Raw genomic sequence first — 19,315 nt, 5'->3', positions numbered from 1 at the left:
CAGAAACATGCTTTAAAACCATGTGTTTTGTGACTGGTCAGCAGCTCTGATAATGAGGATTAATCAGTTGCTGTCTTAGGTAAAAAATAATGTTGCTTTTAAGAAATATTCCTTCTCTAAAGTCACAGTTAACCCACTCTGCTTGCTTCCTGCTATCTGCAGCCATTCTTGCTAGAAGGATATTTGCTATTACAGTGGCAAAACCAGTACAAATAGTGGTTTTGAAGTAGTAGTTTGAAGTATTTCTTTCCAAGTTTTGTTTTCAGTAACTGCCGTGCCACGTCAGAGAAGCAGGTTTATCAGCAGCTCAGAATTCTAGGAATTTTAAGGAGCTGGTGATTATCTGAAGTAATTCTCAAGTACTAATTTAAGACCGAGTAATTTTTAAGGCACGATAGTAAATTCTTCTTTGGGTATCTTACAAGCGTTTTTTTTCTTTTAAATAAGCTGTGCATCACTCACATTTATTTTTGAAGAGGGAATGACTCTACCTTGCTGTGCATGAGAATCAGTATTTACTGTTAATTACGTTACTTCTTTGGCATTAATGGCATGATTAACTTTGATTTGGTTCTGTGATTTATGTATGAGTTTAATTTTATGGGGCTGGTATTTGAAACTCTCTGGTTATAGCTGGTATTTTAAGGGTACTTTCAATATAGTGGTAAGTAAAGGCCATAACAAAATTAGGTCAGTATTTCCGATACAGGTCTTAAATTCTGCTGGACAGACTACAAACTGTAGGGCAGAAAACTAGACATCACCAGCTGTGTTGTTGGTTTATAGAAGCTCAGTAGTGCAGGACCCTTGCCCTGCTTGAAACTCCCAAAGTCAGAAAAACCTATTAAAAATAACTGGTATCATTACATAGCATCAGACTGTGCATATGCCTTCCTGGGAGGTGCTTGTTGGGGTTCTCCAGTTTCTTTTGATGTTTTGATAATGGCTGTAGCCTTCAGTTTGTTGAAATATCTCTTTCTATGAAAAGTGTGTCTGTCTTGTTTGCTTGTTTGAGTACGTTGGCACTAGATTTTATGGGTTTTTTTCAACTAGCTCTAGTAATTAAATGATTTTACAGTTTTTGAGTGTTCATGGTGCATGTACCGTATTTCATGGGCAGGTGGAACACAAGTTCTGATGTGGAACTGAGAGCCAAGTCTTTCGGCCGTTGTCTTTGCGTCAGAGGACATGGCAAGATGTCATCTCCGCCCTCTTCTGTCTGCCACCCTCCCTTTTTCACTCCTCCAGCCGTGCACTGGATCACAGGAGGGAGCAGGCTGGTAGCACGGGACTTATGCCGGGCCTTGTGCTCCTCGGCTGTTACATAGCTCATTTTTTTGTGCCGGGCATGCTCTGTGTTGAATTGAGAGTGAGACACTGCACTGAAGTAGAAACTGCCCAGTTCCCAACATCATGCTGAGGAAGGGAGAGATGGAGCCAGCTTCAGCCTTGTTGGTCATTTGCCTGGTAAATCGGTGCCTAGTCTCTTCCACCTGGGTCACTGATAACCTCGGGTGTAGGTGCTGCGGTATGAGAACCGTCCACTGACATTTCCATGTTAGCGGTGCAAGGTGCACATGCCAAGTAGCAGACGTGGAGGGGAAGAGAGAGCAGAGACAGAGTGTGCTGGGTTTCATGTTTCTTTAAAAGAAATAACTTCAAATATTTGTGTAAAGCAAGCCAAGCAAGTAAATGTTACATTGCTCTTAAATCTTTCTATTAGTTAATCTATAAAGAGCTGAAAGCAGCTGTTCCAGATGAGTGGTCGCCCACTGATGATGAATGGTTTAACTCACATGGGAAGGCAGTAAAGTCTCACGCAGCATAAACATCTGTAAAAGTAACATACAGACTTCTGCTTTTATCTTGTCTCCCCTCTTGGGGAACTTGAGAGAAATAAAATTGGTTGTCGGTATTTTTTTTCAATATGACTAACAGTATTCTTTATTTTTGTTTCTTCACCTAGGGTATTTATGTAAGGGATGCACCTCTGAAGGACATAAAAGTGTTCAACTTTCGCCGATTTGTAGCTCTTTTTAGTGTGGTAAATGCCACGAAGCGGGACGCTGGCAACTATCGCTGCATGATTCGGACAGAAGGAGGAGTTGGTGTATCAAACTATGCAGAACTGATAGTCAAAGGTATTTCACAATAAAAAATCGGTATTCACGTGCTCCGTATATGGAATAAGGACTTGCAATTACTAATTCAGTAAGAATGTCACCTATAGCCTGTTAAAGTCAGTAAGATGTTCAGTAAATAGATTCTGTTTACGTAGATCTTAAGAGTCTATCCAGCTGTAACAAGGGAATGACAGAAGCAGCCAGGGCTAATTAACTAGTTACTGGTTGATTGTTTTAAATATTTCCTCAAAATGTACTGTTTAGAACTATATGTCTTTACAAGATACTTTTTTTTAAGGTATGCATATAATACTGGCTATTTATCTCCTTTGTGGAGAATGCATTCTAAAAATATGTTTACTGCAAAACACGAAAGATTTGCATTAAAATGAATGCATAAACGCATAAAATATATTCCAACATATGAAGGGCTGTTTTTACAAACAGCAGGAAACACTTCAATGCGAATAGAAAGCATAGAGATCTGTCCATCCTTATTGTAGAAAACTGTGCTAAAACAGTTTTTCAACATTCATTATATTTAAATTGCATTTTGATTGCTTTTTGCTTTTATACTATTATTTTGGAGGAACACAATTTTATTTTTGTTCTATCAGAGACAAAACCAGATTCTGTAGTGTCTAAGCTGTGGAGCCACAGTATTGTGGTATGTGTCTTCCCTTTCTGGTCCATTCTGTGCATAACAAACAAGAAGCGAGTTAAAGACTCTTTTTCTCTTTCTGAAAACAGTTTGATCTAAGTTGGCAAGGAGTGAACAAGCACCCTAAATCTAAATCCACCACAGGTTTTGCTCTGGGAATTAGGAAGGACACACTTGCATCTACTGTGCATCCTCTGATTTCAGAAACAGTATCCTTTGTTGCATAGTACTTTCTTTTGGGGATAGCAAGTGGATTCTCATGGATGATATCGTAGCTGTTCTAATTAAACAAACTTATAGGCTAAAGAGTAACAGAGCAAGAAATTAATTTTTGCGTAGTACCTTCTTGTCACTCTGCTTTCCAAATTCTGCTCTAAGTTTTATCTTTTGGGTTAAGATACAAATTAACATTTCTTATGACTTGGTCATCTAATTAAAGAATCAGTGCCTATTGCAGTGTAGGAGCTTGCACAGGTCCAGTTGCAGAGAGCAGACTGGATAAGGGGCTTTGATATTAGTTGATCTGGGATTTGCTTTTTTCTTTCTCCGAACTCTTTAATTATTTTGTATATGTATAAACCTATATGGGATTGGTCAGGACTTTTTAAAGATGTGATCCCTTTCCTAAAGGCACCTTACATGTAGGACAATAAGCAAGGTGTAGGACAATAAGCAAGGTATAGGACAGACAATAAGCAGGGTGTGGGATAGCAGTTACATCTGAAAATGTACCATGAATCTTGTTTCTGAAGTCAATATAGAAAGCATGTGTACGAGAACCTAGAAGTGAAGGAAGGGTTTGAGGCACAGTAGCATAAATAAAGAATCAGGCCAAGATGTTAGAAAAGCAAAAGTTTGGGGGAAAAAATGATAAGACAAAGTGAGAAGGACAGTAGAGTTTGGATTGAGAAGAGATAGAGGAAAGTTAGCAGTTAGAGTGTAGATAAGGATGGGGATTTTGGGATTAAATAAAAATTGAGGGGGATATTTAAGAAGAAGCTGAGGAGTGGAATAATGCAGAGGTGATGTGGTTAGAACAGTGTTTGTGAGATGAGCAGGGGTTGATTGGAGAGGAAGAAACTTGGGCTACAGGTTAGACTGAGGAATAATAGGTCACCAGTAGAAGATACAGGAGCCATAATGAAGGAGAAACCATTTTCCAAAAGCAAGAGTATGGTTTTAGTGGATGCGTGTTAGATAAGCAGGACAAGACAAGGAGAAGGAGGCTGTGAATGGCCAGTGTATGAAGATAAGAAGATAAACCAAATTGTAGTATTAAAACTTAGATGAGCTATTGGAATGGACAGATGAAGAAAGAAACTAATAGAGTGGGTTAGATGAGAATGTGATTATAAGGCATGGTGGAAAAAATGAGGTTAATTCAGTCCAAGCATGAAAAGGAAATAAAAGGGGTGGCTAAAAATGGAAATATATGGAAGTCAGCAAAGAAAGAAGGTGTGGACTGTGACCCCCAGTAGGAATGATGAAGCATCTTTCAGACCTAACATCAGTGAGAGCGAGGAAGAACAGAGACTGCCTGAAGGAGGCAGGTGGAAGACTTACTGCATCAGTGACAGAATGTACAGGAAACCAAAGTAGTTAGATTTTTTTTTTTTCCATTTCTTTGATTTAGAGTGTTTTAATTTATTAGTGCTCCTTTTGCAGTGCAGTAGATTAAATTATGAAGCATATTGTTAAAGCATTTGTGCTTACCCAGATTCTTTCAGAAAATTTGCACTGGGCACTGTGAACAAGTGGATGGCCTTAGGGTGTAATCCCATTAACTACTTGTACAGTGGCAAAGTAATTATGGTAATCCCCATTGCCTGCATTGGAGCTTTTATGAGACCACCTGCAGGTCATTCCCTCTGACCTAAAAAGACCCACTTTAAACATGGTGCTGTAAAACCTTAGATGACTATACTGAAATAGCAGTATTAGGGGCTAATTAGTAAATGTGTTTTCTTAGTGATGGCATACAATTAAGAAATTGTATTTCCTATTTTTCAGCAGCTTTTCTGCGATGTTAGTTAGCAGAATTCAAAGACAATAAATTGATTTCAGTGCAGCTATTTTTTTTTAATCCATTACCATCAATAAATCATGAAAACTATACATTTACCCGTACTGCATGTAATACTTAGTATACTTGGGAATTACTGATGGCTTAATAATAGTATGTGTAGAAACAGTGGTGTAATTACTCCCCACTCTTCGTTGCAAACAGTGAATCTAATTCTCTTCTCATTTACTCTGGTGTAACTAAGCTGACTTAAGAGGAATTTCCCTGGAATTACAATGCTAGGATGACAGGAGAGTCAAACTTAGTGTCTGTAAGTTAAAGAGAAGGAGTTCTTTGCATTTAGCGTGCTCTGTTTCATTCTGGTTACTGAACTTGTAATTCAAGTTGCAAATAAGTAAATCCTACACTGGAGTTGGGATTTTTTCCAAACTATCTTTGGTTTTAAGTAGGGATGTTTGCACAGTAGAGTGGATTACAACTCTGTACAATAATGTTCATTCTACTTCACTGTAGACATAGTTTCACTAAATAGGAACTTATTCTAATTAGATTCCAGTTACTTTCTTAGGTAAACCTGTTTAAGGTTTGTAGTGCTGCTGTGGCGTGGTGATATGTGGCACTGGAGACCAGGTACCAGAACTTTTGAAATCAGCAGAAGGGATGCTAGTTATCAGGTGCTGCAAACCAAACCTGAAGTCACAAAGGAATGACAGTGAAAGATGAAATCTTGAAGATGAGAGATATGTAAGAAACTGCATTTTTTTTTCCTTTTTTTTTCTTCTTCTTTTTTTTTTACCTGAGCAGATATGCTTATAGCAAGGTTTAGTCTGTATGGAGGAAAAAAAGAGAAAAGCAGCAATTAAAGAGCTGTCAGTTAATCCCATGTTATCTTATTAAAGAACTGTAAACATGAATATTGTCTAGTTTAATGAGCAAAAAGCCTGTCAGTGAACAATTAATTTGGCCTTAAACAAAAAGAAAAAAAAATATTTGTTGGTTTTCTTTTTTTTTAGAACTTGTTTTTGTTATCTTATAAGCCTTTTAGAGGATGGTGAAATAAAGTATTGATTGCTCTATTTAAATAAATCCTGAAGGGGAGGTTTTCAGTTTACCCGAGTGTTTGTTCTGATAGGAAAGGCTGAAAAGACAAGTGCCTTGTCGTTGTGTGTGCTCAAACTACACAGTATCCTCATCTAAGTTTGTCAGAGAATTGGATTGAAATGTCACTTTACCTAATGGGAGACATGAAATTGGCCTTGTCGGATCACTCACTGTAAAAAACAGCAGTTTGTATCTAATAGGTGACATAAAAGTAATCAAACATTGAACAAAAGGAAAATAATAGTGTGGAATTGATTAAATGTATTTGGTGAAGTAAATTAGACTTCTACATACGGTTCCTAGGTTGAATTTTTCTAATAGTGGGCAGATCCAACACAGATTAGATTTAGGAGAACAGAGTGAGCCTGTCTGAGCAGACGTCAGGTTATTACAGAGTTCAGACTGCTTATTGAGTTCAAACAAGGTAAACCTGTGTGTCAAATTGGTTAAAAGGAGTTTTGTTAGGTTTTTAAGCGAGGGCATAGAAAGGTAGCCATCTGTAATGCTGGCAGCTTAAAGGTCTGCATCTTTCCAAATGGAAGATTTAACACCAGGAACAGAACCAAACCTCTTCTGGACCTCTAGAGCAAAGAATTTATTTTGGAGGGCAAAATCATTCTGAGATCAAGATAAAGTAAGAAAATATTAATGATTGCCTATGTTATCAGTTGTTCTCACACATTAAATGTACACAGGTACTTAGTGTCTGTTTTCTCTCTCTGCCAGCTAACCTTTCATGCTGGATCCATCAGTCTGTCTGTACCTCTTTTACGAACAGCGCTGGTATTGGGACTTATGGTTACCTGACCATTCCTATTGTGAAGTCCTGCTCTTGGATGCTCCTATTTTGGCAAACTCTCTTCAGGCTGATATTTTCCAGTGCGGGTGTTTGCCTCAATCTGAAGGTTTTGAGAAAACCTCCAGCCAAAGCAGTTGAGATAGTTCAGCCATCTTAGTGAACTTGCTGTAGGAAAGTGCTGAAGACTCTGAGCTTTGAAGCAGGAACATTTTTTAAGGAGGATAATAGTTATGTAAAGAATGCTATTTTTCTGTTCCTCTGAAAATCTGTTTTCAAGTATAGTCAATGTATGAGCTACTAAATAAAACCCACCAAGACCCTGAGACTTGTCAGAATTAAAACTCTCAAATTCCCCCCGAATTCTAGATACAGTGAATGGAATTTAAATGCAAGCACTGATCTGAGCTCCTCTGGGACAGGCTGCATCCAGGCACAGGAATCAACAGCTGTGAGCTCACCATTCCCATGCTTTTAGTATATAGCTCTCCACCTCACTGAGCCCTTTACTGTGGGAGTAAAATGGTGAGATGCATGATGTGGATAGTGAGGGGTGCAAGAGCAAGAAGCTGCATACTCAGATGAAGCTGTTAGTGTTGGGACTGAAAGGTATGGCAAACTGGGAGGAGTTTTGAAATGAGAGGGGAGGTAGGTGAAAATTTGGGCTACGTAAACACTAAAAACTAGGGAGAAAGATGACAAAGGGTGGAAGATAAATATACATACATGCATATGCAAAAATGCATATGTGTGTGTATACATGTATATCTATGTAGGGGGTGAGAATGGGGGCTGAGACCAGTGGAAGAGGGAACGGTCTGGAAAGGGGAACTGTCTAGTGCAGGAGGGGAGAGGAAAAGCAGATGCCAGGGAGAAGCAGGGTTGGAAGAACAGCGGCAGACTGGAAGGCAGGGAGAGGAGCAGGCATGGAGCTCGTAGATACAGCCTGGGGTAAAAAAAAAAACAACAACAACAAACCTGGAGTGGGACTTTAGTGGTGTTTGGAATGTGGGGATGGTGACCATAGTGTGAGGAGAGAATGAAAACTGAGCAAAGCTGAGAATGGGAAGGGTAGATGAGCTTAGACCACTTAGTTGAGCAGATGAGGATGGAGCGAGAGCAGTGCAGGCTGAGGAGCTGCTGTGTTAAAAGAGAGTTGGGCTTGGGAGGAATCATGCTTGGGGAAGGGAACAGTTTGTACCTAGTTAGGGATGGGCAGTAACAGTAATACTATGACTACGGGGTTTAGCGGGATATCTGCTAATGTCCGGATGATGAGATTGTACCAGCATAGGCTTATCAGTGTGTAGTAAGTACAAGGATGCTTGTTTTTCTATAAAGTTTCAATATATGTATATAATATAACAATAGCATTTTCTTAAATGATGATTTTACAAGTAATTTTCAGAACATTAGGATATTGGGCCAGGTTAAGTTTTCATCCTGAGGTCTCAGTAAAGGATTAGTGTAAAATTAGCTCACGTGTTACGCATAGTTCTCTTTAGAGGTATTGTTTAATTAAATAATTAAATGGTTTGGCAGGAATTATTTAAAGACTTTTTTGAAAAAAAATACTGTATGAAGAACTCTGGTGTTTCAAAATCATTGCCCTGTCTTTTGTTACTGGTGGAGGTATTTGTTGCCCTTCATCCATAATTAAATGCTGCAAAATGGCCCTGCTTTCCATTGTTTCCAAAGGGATGGAATCGTTTGCGTGCTCAAAAGAGGAGCACCATAATATACATATATGTTTGTATAAAAAACAAGAGAGAGAGGAAAATGGAAGAAAATATTCTTAAAATGAAACTGTTGATTTCAGGACTATAAAATTATAATGATAAATGTTCTACCCTGCTCCCCCACAAATGCAGCATGGCTCCATTCTCCCACTCTCTCTCCTCAAAAGAGAAATTGAAAAATGCTATTGTTACTATTGAAGTAGAATTTTTTTCGTTTTTCGAGTTGGCTGTTCTGAGCCACAGAGAAGAAACATCTATTTTTGGTGTTCAACAGCTCACTTAAATCTCAGAGTTATACGTTATCTCCCCTGGCACCTCTGTGTGATGACTTTCCCCTCCCTATTAAAATTTTAAAAGAACTGCAAAACATAAAGATGTTAGGATCTTGTAGAAAATGTTTGGAAATTCTTTATAATTTAAAGTACAAAGCAGTGAAACAAAGGAGTTGCCATTTCGAGGGTGTTTCCCATTAATGTAGAAGCACATAAGAATAAATAGTTTATATACACATACGGCTAAATTTGTTTCTGTCCTCTGCATAAGAGGAGGGCTGCTCCTTATCATAAAGGCTTCGTTTTTTTCTCATGTTTACTGTAGATGATCCATTTACGTAGGGTGATACGAGAGCATCTGCCTAAAGCTTTCTGTCATCTGCAGACCTCTGGCTTTGTAAGGTGGCCACTATTTTCTTCCTGTAAGGGATTACACCCATTGCCATTTGTCACAGAATTCAAGAAGAGGTCACCTGTCTGTCCAAAGTCTAAAAAGCATTATATTAGAAATTATGGATAAACTCACCTTCTTTTTTTGAGTTAATATTGTATTTTAGAAGCCAATCTTTAAAGAGTTTCGCAGTACTGAAGAGTTTTATGTACTTGTTTCAAGAGAGAACGACAAGGAAGGACTCCTCTTTAAGCTAAACCATTGTACTAAATAGCTACAAACTTCTTTCTGCAATCAGTTGAAGTTCCTTCCTTGAATGTACACAGCTGTAAAATCACAGGTCTATTGTGCAATTTTCATAATGGTATTAGCTTGAAAATTTGCGTGGTCTTTATTTGAGACTACCCCAGTGGCTGCCAGAAAACCTGCTTTCAATGAAAGACAGTGGTGCTGCAGTCTGGTACTTACCTGATTAAGTGATTCAAACTCCTCAGTATCCTAAAAAAATTAAATCATTCTGCCTAAAGAGGAAACAAATGAATAAGAAGAATTTTAGTCATGAAATCGGCTTGGTAGTAGTACACCATTTGTATTAAAATGTGCGTTTAACTCTGGGTCCCATGTTTTTATCCAGTCATTTAATAATGAGCATCATATTTGTAATAAAAAGTTCGTTTTATGTAACCGTGATCTCTGGTAAGAAGACTACTTTTAGTATTAAACTATGCTACTAGTATTAAACTGCAGTATATGCAAGCTTTGCTGAAATAATGCAGTTTGCGTTAACCTTTTGCACTGTGGTCGCAAAGGAACGAAAAACATGCCCCGAGGGATAAAAAGACAATAAAATACTGTCTGTTTCAAGTACTTGTAATACTTGGAATGAATTGGTGTAACCACTAACCTTAGTGACCTAACTCCTGAGTTTGCATTTTGAATGGCACTTCAACAGCCTTTAGTAGCATTTGAAACTTGAAAGTAATTAACTGTTCTTTCAGCATGGCTAAGTAAATGCCTTAGGATGCTCTATAAAAGTTCCATTTCATGTCTTGGTTCACAAAACAGCCTAACGATTTAAATTGATGCTAAATCATTTTGAGTCAAGTCAGAACTGTTTCCAGACATGCTATCGCTGTATGAAGCCGTAGTTTATATACTTCAGGAACAATAATTTCAATAAAACTGCAGTATGTGTCTAACCAAAAGATGACATCAGTTTGCCACATATTGCTACTGACACAGAACAGTGTTTTTGCTAGTGATTTGAAAATTTAAATGATATTCTTTTCTTTATGTACTGGAATCTACCACAATATATTGAGCTATTTTTATGTCTATCCCAATAGTAATAATTAGTAGACATCTTTGGAGACATTCTGGATTGTTGCCCACTGTGTCTCATTCTTCATTATAGCAATCAATTAGTTTTGTTAAGGTGAAAATATGTAATGCCAATGCCTATGTTTGCTGTTTTGGGATGTCATATTTTAGCGATTACTAACGGATTGCACAGATTGAAGCTTGCGTACAAGTGCACAGTGCTGACTAGAAACACTGTCTATCTGAGGCAGAGCTAATCTTAATGTATTTAGTGCTCTGTGAGTTGAGTACTTTTTGTGTAAATGAAAAAAAGTAGCATAACATAGATAATTACGTTTGTTAAAATAGCAATTCTACTATTTCTCAGGAAATATTAGTACTTGTTTCCAGAGTTGCATTCTCCCTTGTGCTTCATTCTTTTATGTTCTTTGCTTTAACTCTGACTTTGAAGTCCTTGAGAAAATGATGAAATATATAAATTCAACTTCTTTTCTGTTTGACTACCTATATCTCAACACGTTGGGAAGTGGTTGTTAGCAGAAGAGGATAAATTGAATCTACAGCTTAGGGAAGACAGGTGTTCTACATTCATTACGTATTCTGTGAGGCTGTAAGAAGGCGGCAGTGTTTGCTGATAGGTATGTTAAGAATATTGGCTCAAACAGTGCCTTATTACAGTGCCCTGGTTTCATTCTGCTTGAATGTATTTAACCGACGGGTAGGTGAATTTTATGCAGATGTGATGCATGAAACAGCAGATTAATTTCCTGGATAATCAATAGGAAAAAAAATGAATTTGTTATTTAGCTTTAAAAAGAGGTGTTGTGTGAAAATTATTTCTGCAATCTCATTGAAAATGAGATGTCCATCACAAAATAAGTAAAAGTGGTTTTAAAATTTTGCTCCCCTTTAAAGTCTTTAGAATGCAAACTTGATTATCAAGAGATGACACACATGCTTGCTCTGCGAGACAGAGCACTGTTTGTGTGTGGTGGCTAGTGAAAATGATCCATTACATGAAATAGTCAGACTTGTATTAAAGACTCAAGAGTTCCCCCAGCTCTCATGTGGGAGCTCTTTCTGTTTAACCAGGATATAGGAATTGAAAAAATACTATATTTGTTCTGCTTACACGAAAGTCTGAAAATATGAAGGCCGAGTAGTGTAGTCTGTGAGAAATAATGAATAAAATATTCTTTTTGTTTTCATGCGAAAATCACTGTTCTGGTTATGTCTAAGCATAGACTACAGCATCAATTTTAGCTTTAAAATGTTAGTTTTGGGTAGGATTTATATTTACATCCAGTAAGAACTGTATTTTAGTAAGAAAACCTGGGATCATCTTTCTTTTTAAATTGGAAGTTAAAAGTTACCATGTATTGTCTAGTGAATAGAATTCCAGTTGCACCTGGTTTGACGTTATATGGTATAAAACAAAAGCTTCATGTTAAAATCTCCAGCGGCATAAGCAAAAGGGTTTGTGTATTGAGTTTTATTGGAAATAAGTTAATCTATAGTGATGATTTCTTCATATCTGTATTTCTATGCAAACTTCAGCTCTAATATAGTACAAAAACCATTGCTTATTTTAATGTTTTAGAAGCAGAAAGAATGCCAGTATAATCATTGCTGCTTTTTGTAACTTCTCCTGCTTCAGAGCCACCAGTTCCCATTGCTCCACCTCAGCTGTCCTCAGTCGGTGCAACTTACCTGTGGATACAGTTGAATGCCAATTCCATCAACGGGGATGGACCCATTATTCAGAGGGAGGTTGAATATCGAACTTCAAGTGGAAGCTGGTATGACATACAGCCTGTGGACTCCACAAGCTATAAGATTGGGCACCTGGACCCTGACACAGAATATGAAATCAGTGTATTACTTACGAGACCAGGTGAAGGAGGAACTGGATCTCCTGGCCCAGCTCTCAAAACAAGAACAAAATGTGCTGGTGAGTACTCAAAAGTCGGGGGAAAGTTGTAAACATCTTTCTAGGGTTGAAAACATAAGTCACTTCCCTAGCAGTTTTTACTGTGTACCTTAAACAAGCAGGCTGCAGGAATTAAGACTGAATGCTTTTAGGTATAAGCTATTAGTGTTTGCCAGCTGTAATGACCTTGAAACCAACTGTCAGTGCCACTGGAGACGAAATCACGCCTGTGCGTGCCTTAAAGCGCTCTGCACAGAGTGCTTATAGATAAACAGTTTTTACTATCAGGTATGCACTGAGCTTTCTCCATTTCATTACACCCCTCTCTTGCCTATGTGTATTTGGGTTTCAGGTTAGGTTGTCTTCCACCCCTCCCCTTGCCCCCGCCCCCTTTTTTTTTTTTATTTGACTAGTATCCCAAGCTTGATAAAAATTTTGTTTTGGTTAAAGTTTCTTTTTTCCTTTTTTTCAGTCAGGTTTATCAAACTTGTAGATAAAGTGGAAAGAGATCCTGTGTAAAAGCAAAAGCATGCACTGTTAAGTTGCAATTAGCAGATGAGGTTTAGCAAAGGACTGCTTTCTCAAGTGACTGATGGCGTGTCTGTTCATTAAATGAGGTAGTGTGATTTGTGGTGCTGCGTAGCAGTCTTGGCTCCTGTTTTGGATGTTATAATTAATAGTGCTGACCTCTGGCTGTAAAAAGATACAAAGTAGACCTATTATACAAATGCAATTGTGCCTTAGTTTTCAGGAAGAGTGGAAGTGGTATTAATTTGGGGTTCAGCTGCTCAGAAAATAAGAGTGTACTGTGACCTGGACTTTTTTTTTGTCATTAGTATTTTCCCCCAATATTTTGAACCTTCTTTCTGCCGCTGTAAAGTTGGTGGAAGTGTACATAGAGGAGATGGGACTAAGTGTACATAGAGGAGATGGGACTAAGCAAATGATATTAGCTTATTGATCCTAATCTTTTAAAGAATGGTTTGTTGTTATTTGTCTTTTTAACAGGAAAAATTACGTACTTCAGAAATAATGACGTATTTCCATTACATATGAAAGTAAAGTTACTTTTTGTAAAGTCACCTGCGTTGGCTAGATGGCATTTCAGTTGAACTGAATGGTGTGGTGTCAAACATAAGATGAAATATAGTTGCTGTCACAATCCCAGTGTTAATGTTTTGAAGATGCAAGCTTGTACAAGTACTAACTCTTTGATAGTCTTTTCGGTTTTTTTTTGCTTCCTCTCATTACTGGAAAGAAGTAGTTAATGAAAAATACCAAAAAACAGTACAGTTAAGTTACTGTAACAGTTAAGTATTTAGCATTTATAAGATTTTCTTTACTAGACTAAGATAACTTCATCTTAATCAAAAGTGAGGCATAAAAATTAGAGTTCCCTTCAGGAAGATTTGTGGGACTATGCCTTTCAGAATAATGTAAAATTATCTGTCTAGACAAGGCAAGTATGTATTTGATACACCAGTACTTTGGTTATTTTAAAATGAAAACAGTTTTTCTCATAGTTTGATCATCTATACGATTAATAGTGTAGCACTGGGTGCTTAGTAAGTGAGCCTGTCTGTGCTAAAGAGTTCAAGAGGGTGGTGGGTTGATGCCAGCCAGCAGCAAAGTACCCACACAGCTGCTCACTCAGTCACCTCTGCCACGGGACAGGGAGAAAACAGAAGGAAGGCAAGAAGGCTCGTGGGTTGAGATGAAGACAGCTTAATAGGTGAAGCAAAAGCTGCACTCACAAGCAAAGTGAAATGAGGAATTTTATTCGCTATTTCCTACCAGCAGGCAGATGTTTAGCCACTTCCTGGGAAGCAGGGCCTCGGCACAAATAATGTTACTTGAGTTGACAAATACCGTGACAGTCAACATCCCCCCCTTCCTCCTCCTTTCCTTGAGCTTTGCCTGCTGACCGTGGCATTATATGGTATGGAATATCCCTTTGGTCAAGTGGAGTCAGCTGTCCCAGCTGTGTCCCCTCCCAGCCTCTTGTCCACCTCCAGTCTACTCACTGCGGGGACAGAGCGGGGAAAAAGAGAAAGCCTTGAGGCTGTGCACACACTGCTCAGCAATGTTCTGGTCACAAATCCAAAACACAGCACCATACCGGCTGCTATGGGGGAAATTATCTCCATCCCAGCCAGATGCAGGAGAGAGAGACATCCAGAATTTTAGTTATATTTAAGAACATCATATGCTTTCTGGTCTTTTCAGTGGTGTGTACTGTTGAGCATTAAAAGATGCTTTCAGTCTCATAAACCACTGTGTATTGGAAGTATTTTATTACCTGGTAAGTCTTGTAATACATCAGCATTATTTGTGTTTTCATTAAGCGAAATAGTAGCCATCTTAAATTAAAAGCAGAAAGTGATGGCTGACTGAAAAATTTAAATTGAATGATGATATTAAATCTGTCTCTACAAATTGGCTTTTTTATAGCAGAAAATTCTGCTTTGAAGGTGTAGTGGTTATTGGTTAACTGTTAGGAAGTGACATGCTAATAACTGGCTCAAGGGCTTAAAAAGAGATGCTGATAAACTAATGACGGTATAATTAAGCTGGGTAGGAGTAAAAGAATGCCAGTCTCCAAAGCATACCATAGAATTAATAAAACAGGAGTCTTTAAGAGAAGAGTCATTGCACCTTTTTAATTACTGTGATAATTGTATGCTGCTTGCCTGTTCCCTAGGGGTCTAGTGAACCACTTGGAGGCTTGAAGCAGTATGTTAGACATTCAATAATCTTAATAGTTCTCCAAAGCATTTGAAATATGTTTTCATTTTAGCAAAATGAGATTTCAGAGGCTTTTAATAGACAAGTCTTATCTGTAACTTCAGTAAATAAAAGAATCTATAATTAGAATGGAAAGAAAAAAAATCTCACCAGACTTTGTTGCATCACCCTCAGTAGAGCAGTTACATACTTTCTAAAGTGCTTTGCTTCCTTTTGATGAAATGTAATACGAATGTAAGTGCTCTTTCAGTGTAATGCTTAGGAAGGCCGAGGAATTACATTCAGGTCTGGATTAGATTTAACCTAGAATGTGGAGTTCAGGTTTGAAAGAGGAATTTAAGGGATCGTGGCCATTGTGAACCACGTTGAGTCAGACTTTGAAAAAAGGGGTTGTTTTTAATTTCAAGGTCTGAAATCCAGGCCTCCCGAGGTTGTCTGGAATTTGAATCACCAGCTGCTATACTGAAAGCTCCCTCTTCCCACAGCTGTCCCATATGGTGTTAGGCACCTAGAAGGGTGCTGCCATTTAAAGTAAAAGCGACGCGGGGTGAGATGGGAAGAAAATTCATCAGGAGATACATGACAGAACATTTCTGTTACACCCTATATCTCAAATTACTCTGATAAAAGTTTTCACTCCGATATAGTTGTAAAATAAGAATTCTGGAGTACTTGCCCACAATTAGGTATTTAGGGGTAAGGTATTGGAATGCTTCACGCTTCAGACACCATTGTCTGAGGAATAAGACTGTTAGCTCGGTGTCAGGCTTGCAATGACAACCAATGCTATAGACACCTCAACCACCCAGTTGCTAGCAGCTAAATAGCTACACAAATACTTGAACCAAAGAAGTCACCTTGTGTGGAAGCACAGAACCAACAGTGGCTCTGCCATATGGGACAGAGTAAGTTTGAGGATCTGAGAGTCAAGTTACCAAAACCCCCTGTTATCCTCGCTGAAGTAGATTGGGAATCCTCTGATGCCTGAAAAAGTTCAAGATCAAATCTTTTCTCAGTCTGACCCAAAACCAGTAGAACTGTCCATAGTAAAACCTAAGCGGGAATGTTGAAGGATTAGTAAGGTAGACTGTGTTTTGTGGTTTCCTCTTACCCATATCAATGTTTCCATGGGTAGAATTATTTATTTCAGTGCTTTGCAACATGTTTTGTCTTTGACATACGTTGCACAATACAAATCTTGATCCAGTATGTGTTCTTCCTGCACTCTGATGGTGAGACGGTGCCCCAGTTAAACCAGTCTCCTGGAAAATCCAGAGCTGCTAAATGAGCTGCTGCAGACTTTTTTTTTTTTGCTATGGCTGCTCTATTAGGAAACTTCGTATCTAAACAATGTTATTCCTTGAATCTGCTAGTGAAGAGATATAGCTTAAAGCCAGCTACCTTAAGAAGAAAAAGTAAGATAAAATCCTCTCTCCTGCTAAGGGAAGGGATTTTTAAGGCTTTCTAGTGAAAATCATTGCCTTTTCTCATCATGTTTCTTTTTTCACTGTGACATTTGGAATAATTCTAGAAAATTAGCGTCTTTTCCTTTCCTGGAGCAGAAAACTCTATTGGAATTTAAGAAAACATAAATAATAATTAAAACACTTCCATGAAAGAAAATCTCCAAATTGTGGGGGTTTTTTAACAGCCAGAACTCTACTTCTCTGCTAAGACACAATTATTTCCCTGGAGTATTTGTAAAAATAATAGCTATCAATTTAGCCAATCATTTTCCAGGCAGGGAATTCACACATTCCTCATACAAGGAAGTAGCAGGAATGTTTTAATTAACATAGTTCATTTTGCTGTCTTTTCTACCCCATCACCTGAGCTTGTCAGGAGGAAAGCTGTTACTCCCAGTACGACTGAGCTCTTGAATCACTGCTGCGGGTTAGTTGTAAACTGTTACTCCTAGAAGGCTTGTTACGATCTGGAAGAACAGAGCAGAGGAACTCTTTAAATCCCTACTTTTAAAGATCATTCTTTTTTGTTTTATTCATTTTGCTCAGTGCTTTGGCTTCAGCTGGGTAATTTTCCAAGGTGTCAGAATTACTTTGCTACTTCTGTGCTGCCCACTGGCATCCACTGGCATTGTGAAGAAATCTACACATGCCAAAATGCTCACTGATGGAATGAGTGTCCTCTTCCCTCTGGTCAATTAAGACCTCATCTGCTGTTACCAGATCCTGAAAATGATCAGATATGGACGAGAGCAACAACCCTTTTTTTTTACTTGGGAATGTTAACTAAATTCCCTGTTTTCTCCTTTTCGTTGCTAAAAGGGATGCATAACTTATAAGCATATAAGGTCTACAGCTGTTGGAAAAACTGCATGGAGATACAGTATGCATAGGCAGCATAGGTTCAGTCTGTTGAAAATTGTAGCCTGTTTCAAAGTCAAAGTATAAAACTCTTAATCTTCCCCATCTACTCATTTTAGGTAATCCCTACAAATTATTCAGTACTTTACTGTCATATACAATCTAACTGCATCAGGTTGCAACAGACTACAGTATCCTTAGGCAGGGGGTATAGGCCAGCAGCTGTCTTGAACCCTGCATGCAAAGTCAGTGTGCTCAGGTCTGCCAGGTAGTACTCCATGCCACCACTTTCCTCCTGCCCCATGACATGGAGCGCTTGCCAGGTCCTACAAGATGGACAGTCTGCAGCCCCTAGTGTATGACCTTCTGAATACTTAATCACCTTTGCAGTTGGTCTTCCCTATTTTCCACCCTCCCCACTTCTTTTGTCATTAATTCTGTAGTTAGTCTCTCCCTTTGTCAGTGTTCACGCCCTAGCCCGTCTTGAGTCTCAGTGGTACTTACTGCTTATTGCCATGCCCTTCCCTCTCCTATATAACTATTAGGAAACATGAGTTCCTTCCTAAGAACTTCTGTAGGTTGAAATGGTGGCTGCCTTTCTTCGTCCTTGCAGGCTTCTTTGGATCTTTTGACTCAAGAAAAGAGGAAGAATCTTTGTGTTACTGGGAATTAAGTTCTTCATTCTTGTTGCTATACCTTGGGGGACTGCCTGTGAACAGGTTCAGATTTTTCAGGCATATAACAAAGTCTTAATGTCACTTAGTTTTCTGATCATAAGAAAATGTCGACTTGAAACCATACTGCAGGTTCTTTTCTACAGCTCATTCTCAGAACTTAGCAATTTTCTCAGAAGTTTGAACCAATGTTGTATCAGAGCTAGACCTCAGATCACAGACACCCTGAGAAGGAGGGTTGCAGATATGGCACTATTTTATTTTTCATGGAAAAGTTCAATGGTATTTCTAAAGTTACCATTCCAAACCTGAAGCTGTAATAAACTTTAGTGGGAAGATGCATAGTTTTGTCAGAACAAGAAGTCCACAGTGAACTTAGATTTCATGTATGGTTTTGTTGTGAAAGTAAGTTACAGTTTTAATAGAAATCTGAAATGAAGAATACCTCTGTCATCCCTTCTACTAATGCCTTTCTGATACACAAATCATTCCCATTTAAGGTCCACTTTCTCGTAAGGGTAAAAGCCTAGTATTGGACTTTCTGCAGTGTAGCAGGTGAATCACAGCTTTTGGATGGGCAGAAGGTAAGCTGTTATATTTTAATAGAATACCAAGAAAATACTAACTAGTGGGATGTATGTCCATGTCTCTGTGTCAGTTGTCGCTTACCTCTGATTAGAAAACAGAAAAAATGTGTTGTCTTGGAAAGGGCCTTACTGAGAACACAAGTGATGTCCAGCTGTGACAACAACAGCAACCAAGCAAGCTGGTGTTACGTAGAAATTACTAATCCCTGCACTCTTGTGTCTTCGTCAGTCCCTAAATACATGTTTGGTTCAGTTACAGCATCCAGAGGTCTCGTTGGAGAAACAGAATATTTTCCTTCACCATCACCTGAAGGGGAGGGCAGGAAAACTCCAGCAAAGATCTAGGTCTGTTAGCCCTCTCTCTGACACATGTGCTGGAGTGTATAAGGAACATAGACACAGTCTAGTGATGATAAGGTCCCAGAGCATGAAACCTGACTGCCAGATCAGTGTGTTTTGAGGAGCTCCTCATTACAATGAGGAGAAGCATTTAGGATTCTTTCCTGACAATTATAGCTGGATTAATATAGGGGTGGAAACTGAGTGTAAAAAGAACAGCCAGGTATGACTATCTTTGGTCGTGTGAAAAGCAGTCATGTAAGTAAAGACTTAGTTCTTCACTTTATTAG

The 19,315-nt window shown here is 38.5% G+C and overlaps 1 protein-coding gene across 1 annotated transcript in view; it reads left to right on the top strand.

Moving 5' to 3' along the window:
- PTPRM (protein tyrosine phosphatase receptor type M) overlaps positions 1–19,315 on the top strand; it is a 475,520-nt gene that overhangs the window by 181,571 nt on the left and 274,634 nt on the right. The window contains exons 6-7 of the mRNA XM_086472548.1: positions 1,967–2,141; positions 12,084–12,377. Coding sequence (XP_086328674.1) covers positions 1,967–2,141; positions 12,084–12,377 — 469 coding nt within the window. The remainder of the gene's footprint in view (positions 1–1,966; positions 2,142–12,083; positions 12,378–19,315) is intronic.

This window comes from Leptosomus discolor, chromosome 13 (assembly GCF_034619465.1).
Source record: "Leptosomus discolor isolate bLepDis1 chromosome 13, bLepDis1.hap2, whole genome shotgun sequence".
In the NCBI taxonomy this organism is placed as follows: Eukaryota; Metazoa; Chordata; class Aves; order Leptosomiformes; family Leptosomidae; genus Leptosomus; species Leptosomus discolor.
The sequence above is the reverse complement of the archived record's forward strand: the minus strand, read 5'-3'. Positions and strand labels throughout refer to the sequence as shown.